General features: G+C 48.3%; 1 protein-coding gene across 2 annotated transcripts in view; it reads right to left on the reverse strand.

Moving 5' to 3' along the window:
• Positions 1-11453, reverse strand: part of ZC3H7B (zinc finger CCCH-type containing 7B) — a 418789-nt gene that overhangs the window by 171230 nt on the left and 236106 nt on the right. For both annotated transcript variants that reach the window (XM_040359565.1, XM_040359564.1), the window contains exons 14-15: positions 9740-9939; positions 7778-7878 (exon numbers count right to left, since the gene is read on the reverse strand). In XM_040359565.1, the coding sequence (XP_040215499.1) occupies positions 7778-7878; positions 9740-9939 (301 nt within the window). The remainder of the gene's footprint in view (positions 1-7777; positions 7879-9739; positions 9940-11453) is intronic.

Below are 11453 nucleotides of genomic sequence, written 5' to 3' on the forward strand. Positions count from 1 at the left end.
ACCACGGTCCCTCAGCACCTGGCTTTCAATAGCCAAGCCGTTAAAGCCAGCGACTGTAAAGCAGGATGAAGTATGGAACCTTGAGACAGAAGGTCCTCCCGCAATGGCAGCCGACAGGGTGCATCCGCCACTAGGCGCACGAGATTGGTGAACCAAGGACGCCGGGGCCAATCTGGAGCGATGAGAATCATCGGGATCCCTTCCACCTCCACTCTGCAGAGCAGCAGAGGAAGCAACTTCAGTGGGGGAAAGGCATGAATCGGCCGATACTGACCCCACGGGGCCACCAACGCGTATTCCCAGGGATCTCTGGACCTGGCCACGAACCTTGACACTTTGCGGTGAGAGGCCAGGAGATACACATCAGGTGTGCCCCACCTCCTGCTAGTTTTCTACGCCTGGAATGTAGACGACCGACAGAGCCGGCGCGCTTCTTTCCGCCCACGTTAGGATGTGAGCAACCTCGTACGCTGCAGCCAAGCTCAGAGTTCCCCCCTGACGGTTGACATAAGCCACCGCCGTGGCGTTGTCCTAATGGATCCTGATTTGGCAACCTTGCAACCTCCTCGACCACGAGGAGAGGCATAGCCTGATCGCCCGAAGTTCTAGAACAGGGGTCTCCAAACTTTTTACTTCGAGGGCCACATTATATATTTTACAGATATTCGCGGGCCGAAAAAAAAAGAGAAGCCATTTATAAATTACTCCTCAGCTATGGAATAGAGCAGAATTTAAAAAAAGGCTGCCATTATCAGGGCTGGATGGTGCACCTGTATCCTCTGCCCGCACCTAAATGCCAGAGCCTCGTGCACCAGGGCCAAATATTAAGTGTGCATGAGGTCTTACATCAGTTTTCCCCATCAGAGCCCCCTCCACATCTACATCCCACCAGAGCCCCCACCATATCTACATCTCCATCAGAGCCCCCACCACATCTCCATCAGAGCCATCACCACATCTACATCCCCCATCAGAGCCATCACCACATCCCCATCAGAGCCATCACCACATCCCCATCAGAGCCATCACCACATCCCCATCAGAGCCATCACCACATCCCCATCAGAGCCATCACCACATCCCCATCAGAGCCATCACCACATCCCCATCAGAGCCATCACCACATCCCCATCAGAGCCATCACCACATCCCCATCAGAGCCATCACCACATCCCCATCACTACATCCCCATCAGAGCCATCACCACATCCCCATCAGAGCCATCACTACATCCCCATCAGAGCCATCACTACATCCCCACCAGAGCCATCACTACATCCCCACCAGAGCCATCACTACATCCCCACCAGAGACATCACTACATCCCCACCAGAGACATCACTACCTCCCCATCAGAGTCATCACTACATTCCCATCAGAGCCATCACTACATTCCCATCAGAGCCATCACCACATCCCCATCAGAGCCATCACTACATCCCCATCAGAGCCATCACTACATCCCCACCAGAGCCATCACTACATACCCACCAGAGACATCACTACCTCCCCATCAGAGTCATCACTACATCCCCATAAGAGCCATCACTACATTCCCATCAGAGCCATCACTACATCCCCGTCGGAGCCATCACCACATCCCCATCGGAGCCATCACCACATCCCCATCAGAGCCATCACCACATCCCCATCAGAGCCATCACTACATCCCCATCAGAGCCATCACTACATCCCCATCAGAGCCATCACTACATCCCCATCGGAGCCATCACTACATTCCCATCGGAGCCATCACCACATCCCCATCAGAGCCATCACTACATCCCCATCAGAGCCATCACCACATCCCCATCCCCACCAGAGCCATCACCACATCCCCACCAGAGCCATCACTACATCCCCATCAGAGTCATCACCACATCCCCACCAGAGCCATCACCACATCCCCATCAGAGCCATCACTACATCCCCATCCCCACCAGAGTCATCACTACATCCCCATCAGAGCCATCACTACATCCCCATCCCCACCCGAGTCATCACTACATCCCCATCAGAGCCATCACTACATCCCCATCACTACATCCCCATCGGAGCCATCACTACATTCCCATCGGAGCCATCGCCACATCCCCATCGGAGCCATCACCACATCCCCATCGGAGCCATCACCACATCCCCATCAGAGTCATCACCACATCCCCATCAGAGCCATCACTACATCCCCATCAGAGCCATCACTACATCCCCATCAGAGCCATCACTACATCCCCATCAGAGCCATCACTACATCCCCATCAGAGCCATCACTACATCCCCATCAGAGCCATCACTACATCCCCATCACTACATCCCCATCGGAGCCATCACTACATTCCCATCGGAGCCATCACCACATCCCCATCAGAGCCATCACTACATCTCCATCAGAGCCATCACCACATCCCCATCCCCACCAGAGTCATCACTACATCCCCATCAGAGCCATCACTACATCCCCATCACTACATCCCCATCGGAGCCATCACTACATTCCCATCTGAGCCATCACCACATCCCCACCAGAGCCATCACTACATCCCCATCAGAGCCATCACTACATCTCCATCACTACATCCCCATCGGAGCCATCACTACATTCCCATCTGAGCCATCACCACATCCCCACCAGAGCCATCACTACATCCCCATCAGAGCCATCACTACATCCCCATCAGAGCCATCACTACATCCCCATCAGAGCCATCACTACATCCCCATCAGAGCCATCACCACATCCCCATCAGAGCCATCACCACATCCCCATCAGAGCCATCACCACATCCCCATCAGAGCCATCACCACATCCCCATCAGAGCCATCACCACATCCCCAGAGCCATCACTACATCCCCACCAGAGCCATCACTACATCCCCATCAGAGCCATCACTACATCCCCATCAGAGCCATCACTACATCCCCATCAGAGCCATCACTACATCCCCATCAGAGCCATCACCACATCCCCATCCCCACCAGAGCCATCACTACATCCCCATCAGAGCCATCACTACATCCCCATCAGATCTCCCACCACACACAGTTTTGTCCCCCTCTATACTTATGTCCCCAGCCTCCTCTCCCCCCAGCACGTAATTTTCCCCATCACTGTCTGTCTGCAAGTTCCCCTGTAGATCAGCGTGTTCTGTGCTGCTTCTGAAGAGCTGGCATTAGAGCAGACACGCTGTACTTCCCGGCTCCCGCCCCTTTTACACAGACAAGCTGTTACAGCTAAAATGAAACTAACTCTGGTGGAGGAGCTGGGAATTGCAGCAGGTCTGCACTGAAATCCCTCAATGACTGTCGGAAGGCAAAGCAAGCCGTCCCTGCAGTGAGTCTGATGACTGAAGCTGCGGGCCGGACAAAACGTCCTAGCGGGCTGGATGTGGCCCGCGGGCCGTACTTTGGAGACCCCTGTTCTAGAACATTGATTGGCAGACGGGATTCTTCTAGAGTCCAGCAACCCTGGGCCGAATGGACCCGCCCCCCCAACCTGTGAGGCTGGCATCCGTCGTAATCACTATCCACTGGAAGGGAAGAAACGACTTCCCGGACCGAAGAGCCGGGGATCTCAGCCACCAATTCAGAGAGACTCTGACTAGGTGGCTTACCTGAATCTAGCGATCCAGAGATAATATGTTCCGTTTAGGCAGCATCTCCTTCTGCAATGCTTGTGTGGAACTGGGCATACGGTACTGCCTCGAAAAAGGCTACCTTCAGACCCAGGACCCGCATGCAAAAACGGAGAGACGTCCATTTGTGGGATTCCAACAGCTTTACCGCAGACTGAAGAGTCTGCAATTTTTCCAGGGGACGAAAAACTCAACCCAGCGGATTCCAGAATCAACCCCAGGTATTCCAAACGCTGAGTGGGTACTAGGACTGACTTCTGGATGTTTAACACCAACCCGAATTCTAAGAGGGTCTGGCTGGCTATAGACACATCCACCTCTAATTCTGAGCCAGAAGCTGCTCTCAGAAGAAGATTGTCTAAGTAGCCCACGATGGCAAAGCCTCGCTGTCTCAGCAAAGCTAGAATCGGTGCGAGCACCTTGGTGAAAACTCTTGGTGCTGACGCTAGGCCAAAGAGAAGAGCCACAAACTGATGGTGGTCTTCACCGATTGCAAAGCGCAGAAACCTCTGGTGTCCTGTGCAAATTGGGACATGCAAGTATGCATTCTTGATGTCCAAGGACGCCAGAAAGTCCCCCGGATGGAGCGCAGCCACCACTGAGCGAACAGATTCCATGCGGAACTTCCGTACTCTCACAAAGGCATTTAGGGCTTTGAGGTCCAAGATTGGACGGACCCCGTCATTCTTCGGGACCACAAACAGATTAGAATAAAATCCCTAAAAACCTCTCGTCCTGCGGAACAGGTAAAATGACCCCGCAACAAAGCAAGACTTGCACTGCCTCCAATAGGGCAGACCGACGAACCGGAAGGAGAGGGAGATTTGAGGGAAAGAATCTGTTCGGCAGACAGGAAAGAAACTCGATCTTGTACGGCGAAGAGACCACCTCGCAGACCCACTGGTAGGAGAGCAGGGAGGTCCACCGAGCTGTGAACCTGTGAAGCCGTCCCCCACCCATGTGTTGGGCGGGGGCAAAACTTCATGCGGTAGAGGGTTTGGATGCCGGTTTGTTAGGCTTATGCACCCAGGGACGCTTCTGTCCCCCAGCTGAGCCTTTGTCAGCCTGGGAGGGTCTACCTGCGGGCCCTGACTGATGAAAATACTGCTTCTGCGTGGGAAAAGGACCCGGCTTACAGCGTGGCTCCTTCTCCTTGGTGGACTGAGGGAGGAGAGTGCTCTTACCGCCAGTAACATCTTTAATAATGTCATCCAGCGAGGTACCAAAAAGTCTCCCACCCTTGAAGGGTAAATCTGCTAGGGCTTTGTTGGATGCTTGGTCAGCAGACCAACATTTCAGCCAAATCAGGCGGCACAACACTACCGCCAAAACAGAGGCTCTGGATATCAAGGGGCTGCATCCAGGTTAACATCACAGACATAAACAAGGCCCTGGACCAACTGGTCGGCCAGTCTAACAAATTCAGGCGGGAGCTGGTGCTCCTCCACAGTCTGGTGCAAAACCATTGCCCATTCAGCGAGTGTCTGAGACACCAAGGTTGCAGCCAAAATAGGCCGCAATGCAGACCCCAGCATGGTAAACATGGAGCGGGTCAGCGCCTTGGACCTCCTATAAGTATGGTCCTTGAAAGCAGGGATCCCTTCTATAGGCAGAGTGGTTACCATATTCAACCGGGGGGTCAACTACTGGAGGAGAAGCCCATTTTTTCAAAAGGTTGTCCTCAAAAGGGTAACGGAACACCAGACGCTGAGAAACCACAATGGACTTCTGCGGCTTTTCCCATTCCTTATCAATGAACTTGTCAAAAAAAGGACACATAAGGAAAAACCTTTACAGAGTGGTCCGACTCGTAGGACCCAAAAAAGACTGAGCCCTCAGCGGATGCCTCAGCTGCACAATTCAGTTTAAGGGAGTCCCTCACAGCACTGACAAACGCACTAACAAGTGCTCTGTCCTGCACTGACCCAGGCGAGGGGTCTTCCTCACAGGGACACAGGGAAGGTCCTGGTCCACATCCTCTGACAACCCAGAACCAGGTCCTGGGCCGCAGCCGGACCCGGGTCTGAGTCAGAGCCTTCGGCAGGGGGAGGGGGGGCGCTTTTTTTCCCCGTTACGCCCTCATGCTGCTTCCACCCTGGCAACAAATGTTTCCAGGACTGCCGACAAGGTGTCCATGGGAACCGCACCGGTTGCCACCTCTGGCTTGTTCGGGGAAGAAGGACCAGATACAGACTCCATAACACAGACAGCTCTCAGGGACCTATTCAGGACCTGAAAGTCCACCCTCCTTGCTGCACTGACCAGGGGGTTACCCAGGGGACTCACCAACCCAGCAAGAGACTGCTCAGCGCTGCTGCCCGCCCTCTGTACACAGCGTGTGTTGCGAGGCAAAAGCTGTGAGGAAAAACTGAGAATTGTGCTGCGTTCGGTTCAGAAGCCAGCACTAGAGGCCAAAACCGAACACAAAATAGCCGCCAGATGCCTCAGAGAAAACAGGGCGTGGCCACAATAAAATGGCCGACCGCAATAACAAGCTGCACCATAGTGCGACCACGACAAAATGGCCGCCACTGGGAAATATAATTGTAAACAGCAGACTGCAAAAAAAATGGCACCGGCAAAACGCTGCGATGTGGATAAGGTCGAATGGGGCTTCCCTGAGGGAAAGCATACCCCCACAGATAAAAACGGGGCCAGACACCCCACATTCCCCCAGTGGGAAAAAGGGGCCCCCCCACAGGTCCACCCTAGTAGCAGCGAGTAGAGCAGCAAAGGGAAATGTGACAGAGCAGGGAAAGGGAGAATAGGAGAACCTCCTAGAATGCCCAGCCGTTCCGACCCACCGAGGCAGGAAGGACTGTACTTTACCCGTCCATGCGAGGACCCGCTGGCGCATTTCTGACAGGCATACAACCGGGTTGGAGTAGATGTCGGCCCTGTCCACTGTGAGTAAGAAAACACAACAGCCCAGTCATGTGTGGACCCTGGAGCAACAAGCCCACCGGCCACCCCAGGAGTTGAGGGGTATGTAGTGGCAGACCCAGCCCTAAGTAAAACTGTGCTCATGCTCGCTGGCCGGACTAAGGAGACTACAAGGATCTATATATCCAGCCTGTCACCCAGTCGGCAGTTGATAGAAGAATCTCAAAATAAAATTAAAATTAAAATTAAAAATTTCTTCAGGGCGCTTGGGCCCAAAGGGAACCATGTCCATCTCCTCTGCTAGGCAGAACAAAACTGAGGCTGCATGCTGCTGGGAGGAGGGTTATGGTCGGAGGGACCGCCCCATGGGCAGGGCTGTTCACCTCCGTTAAAGTTACATGTATTTAAATATCTAACATGTTCTGCCTATTCCTCTCTTATTAACGGGAACATAACCCATATGTCAAGACTTGTGAAGGCTGTGGCCGTCCATGGACGATAAGAGAAAAAGGGTTTACAACCACATTAGGTCCAAACAATCTGTCTGTTTACATAGTCTTGTTTTACCAAACTTTAAATTATAAGTCCTCACAGTGACAGCAACGAGAAACATACAGATAATGTTCCGATTATGACACTGCATATACAGTAATGCAGCAATTTAAACTGCCACTTATGTTATGGTCCATCCAAATAGCGTGAAATATTTGTGTTATTTGCACCCTAAATACTTACATTTTTTTTACTCCCTTTGAACAGCTGCTTTTGCTGTGCTCGGCCTGTGTATGCAAGATATCTGATGCTAAACCCAGCTGGCCCCATGCACGACTGGGGGCCACTGGTAGTATGCCTGGCTAACTCATACACAGCACTGTGTTTAGAAACACAAGCTCAGAACTGTGTAAACACTGACCTGGCACAGCATCAGCAAGGCTATACCTGGCATGCGCCAGTACTCAAAGCAGTGCCTACTGCTGTGCATGCGACCAACACTAATGCACCAGAGGGCGGTAGCATGCATGTCTGGATAGCACGAAGGGGACATCCTACAGGTGGAAGCTCAGACTTTCACAGGCTGATAATCCTGTATAAACTTCACAAACTAGGAGATGGAAAGCAATTGTGACAAAGTATGCAGCTACATTTATTTTTTAGGAGGGTTTCATATCACTCTAAAGATAATCAAGTTAGCATTACACAAAAGATCTCCCCAAATCTATCTTGAAATAGCATTTTCATGTCTACATTGTGCAATACTTACTTGTGGTCATTAAATCTGTGCCGTTTTGAGGGGTTTGTGCAGAATTCTGGGTTCTCTGTATTTCTCTTGCTAATAATCTGAGGTTTGCTATCAAAGCAAGCCTGTGAAAAGAAACAGAAAATTGTACATTTTTGTTATGAAGGAAGTACTGCCAGCACTTTATATATATGTAATACCCTTATGTAGCCATTACCCTATGGTGAAACTTGGCAACCAACCAAATTCAACAATCTGTAGCCCAAAGCCTCCTCAGTATCCCTACTCTGTTCTCCACCGCATTTGTAGACAGTTTTTACTATTGATGGCTTAAGCTGCTTGTCACGTGGCATGTTTTAGGTATCCATTCTACTGCTCCACCACCCTTCTGTTTTGGTATGCAATGTCAGCATGCTCACTGCTGCCTGCTGGACTTCCTAAAGCAGGGATCTTCAAATACGGCCCTCCAGCTGTTGCGGAACTACAAATTCAATGAGGCATTGTAAAACTCTGCCATTCACAGACATGACTAGGCATGATGGGAATTGTAGTTCCTGAACAACTGGAGGGCCATAGTTTAAGGACCCCTATCCTAAAGACTCACTATACCTATATGGCTGCTTGGGCTTCTCGTGTCCTCAGCAGTTGACCTCTTTGAAGACCCACATCTATGCTGTGACAATTGTTGATGGCGGAGTTTTCAGGCAGAGATTGCACAAATTGAACTTCAGGACCTGTCTGATGCCTGTAATAGCCACACAACTGGCTAGCTGAGAAAAGGACTAGCTATAGCTGGACTCACAGCAATCCTCACTTAAGGACAGTGGCTCACAAGATTAGGACAACCTTTTAGTTATCGTAGGTCAGAACTGGAAATTCTGGTGTGATTTAACACCTCCAATTTGTACAGGCATTTTAGAACCACTGCATTTTTCTGCACTGTAAACCAAGAAAAATACAGCCTTGATAATGAAGCTTTTAGACCTTACAGCTGATCTCCAGATTTCCCGTCACTCCTGTCACACCAAAACTAACCATATCCTTTACTAACTGCTGCATGGACTCCAAATCCAAGCACTGTATGAACTGTATGTAATTTCAGCTACACACAGTACACACAGCAGGTGTTCCATGCGCAAGAAAAAAAATTCCCGTCTCATACCCCCGAACAAAAAACAGTCTGCTTGAGCAACGCTCCACCATTCATAGGCAGCTTTGTATTCTGTGAATGAATACAAAAGCTTCCTCTGATTGGCTGAGTCAAAGATTGTGACGCCATCTGCCCACCTCAGCCAATCAGAAAAAAACTTTTTATTCATTCACAGAATAGAAAAGCAAGGGAAGGGAGAAAACAGTGCACACCCCTGGTGTAGTAAAAAGGATCAAATGGCTTTATTAAAAATGTTATTTTGCTCCCAAAATCAAAAGTGAAAGAGCACATATAGTCCACAAGAAAGAGCCCACTCAACACAGTCACAAGGAAAGGATGGATGGGCAGCCACAGTGTACGGATCACTGTGTGGCCAGCTGACAGGTGAAAATCTGGGCTGGATGCAAGAAATCTCTGCTGCTCCTGCTCAACAACAGCTCTCAATGGTCTCCTGGAAAGGGGTCGCAGGGCACATTTCGAGGATTCCTCCTCTTGAGCTATTCACAGAATACAAAGCTGCCTATGAATAGCTGAGCATCGCTGAGACCGACTCCGTTTTGTTCCAGGTGTGAGGCAGGAAGTGTCAGACTCACAGTTCATTAAGCACATTAGAGCCAATGCAGCTCTAGCTTGGTCCAAACAAACTAAAGTGACAAGAAACCTGGAGATCAGTTTTAATGTAGAACCACTGCCATAATATGAGGAAAAGGGGGTAACAACTTTTGTCAGGATGGCATTCTAATTTGACATAGCCAGATGTGTAAGAATTTTGAGTATCACAATAAGGTTACACTTTAAAATCAAGACAATACCACCCCTGACTTGCATACCAGTACCTGGCATAAAAAAGTGAAGATGCCACTCTGTTCATGAAGCAGTCGTGCCACATTTCCTGGCCTTAATAAAGCAGGGGGCTGCAAAAGCTGGTCTCTGTGAAAAGTACCATTTTTTTCCTCATTCCACACATCTATTTCTTCCTGGTAATATGCAAATGTACAATTATCTCCATATTTACAGTCCTGTCGGCTTTGAATATCTGCAGTAAAAATAGACCAATTATCCATACTTAAAAAAGGAAAACAATCTTACACAAACCTTTCTTTTCACTATTACAGACTTATCGTACGACTTCCTCATACCAGAGGAAGTGCCGGGTACGAGACCATGAGGTTACTCCAGCGCAAATGTGTGCAGTTTTTTTTGCAAATATAAAAACCAATATATGTATATATTGCTGCTGACACCAACCAAGTGTTCACATCTTCACTTACCTGTAAGGATATATATACAAAACAATAGTGCTGTGCAATAAAACAAATGATCCATCGTTGCCTGTGCTCTAGTGTATTTGTTTATAAACAAATGGTAGTTCTTCAATGGGTTCACTACACACTGAACGATACAGAGAAACAGCCGAAGATGGTTGAAAGCAAAGAATTTGGATTATTCTTCCATCTTGCTGGAAACAAGTGCAAGCATCCAAACAGCATAAACAAAATCAAACATAAAATAAACCCTGGCCACTTGGGGCCTCTACCTTCACCACACAGGAACCTATCCATGGAGTCTGGCACAGCCTACTGCTGAGCAAACACTGCTGGTCATACAGCAGAAAAAAATAGTCTTTTTGATTTTTTATCACACAGAAAAATCAACAGCACCTCACCTCTTCAGAAGTATTTCTGTTCACTGCTCTCCTTCACTCAAAAAGCCTCAGGATGCAGCAATCAGTAGTAATCCTCTGGATTACTTATAGAGGCCTTAATTGCCTCATTCTGAACAGCTGAAGTTTTCCAACGCCCTTAAACCTTTCTGGCTACTTCTGCAGCCGACGCCTGATAATAATTGGTGTATTGTCCAAACAAGGCAGAAATGTATCTCCCATCTGTGACAACACCCACAGATTTACCTGACACACATATACATATATATATATATATATATATATATATATATATATATATATATATATAATTATATGTAATTCTGTGCTTTGGGAGTTATACAATTTTCCGACAATACAAGATATCAAAATTCTTTTATCCGTGCTATTTTGGAGGACAAGTAACACAAATGAATATTTAAAATAAATATATATTTATTAACTAAAGATATAGTGCAAGAATTAAAATCAGGTACAATTCGTGACAAAATAAACAAATGAAATACTTCTACAATCAGAGATACATGATGGTTAAATGTTCAGATAATATTTATATTATATGACAAGGTAAAATTCATAGCTCTTATTTAAATCAACCTGGTGGCTTGTAATATAACCTTTCCGTTATTTCCACGGACTCTTGTAATTAGCTTGTGTTTACCTTGACACTGTTATCTCTTCTCAATACCAAACAGATCTCTGGCTTACTACTTATATGTGTACAGATCAAAGGAACATTTTTGTACACAAGCTCTGCAATGCAGACAAGCTCATTTTAAATTTAGAGAGAATATATTTTTACAGACACACTCACTCTAAAACCACTATACAATTGTTGGTACAATTATCTCATACTGCAGTTAGAAATAACCAACTCCCAAATTATG

Source organism: Rana temporaria, chromosome 7 (assembly GCF_905171775.1).
Source record: "Rana temporaria chromosome 7, aRanTem1.1, whole genome shotgun sequence".
Classification (NCBI taxonomy): Eukaryota; Metazoa; Chordata; class Amphibia; order Anura; family Ranidae; genus Rana; species Rana temporaria.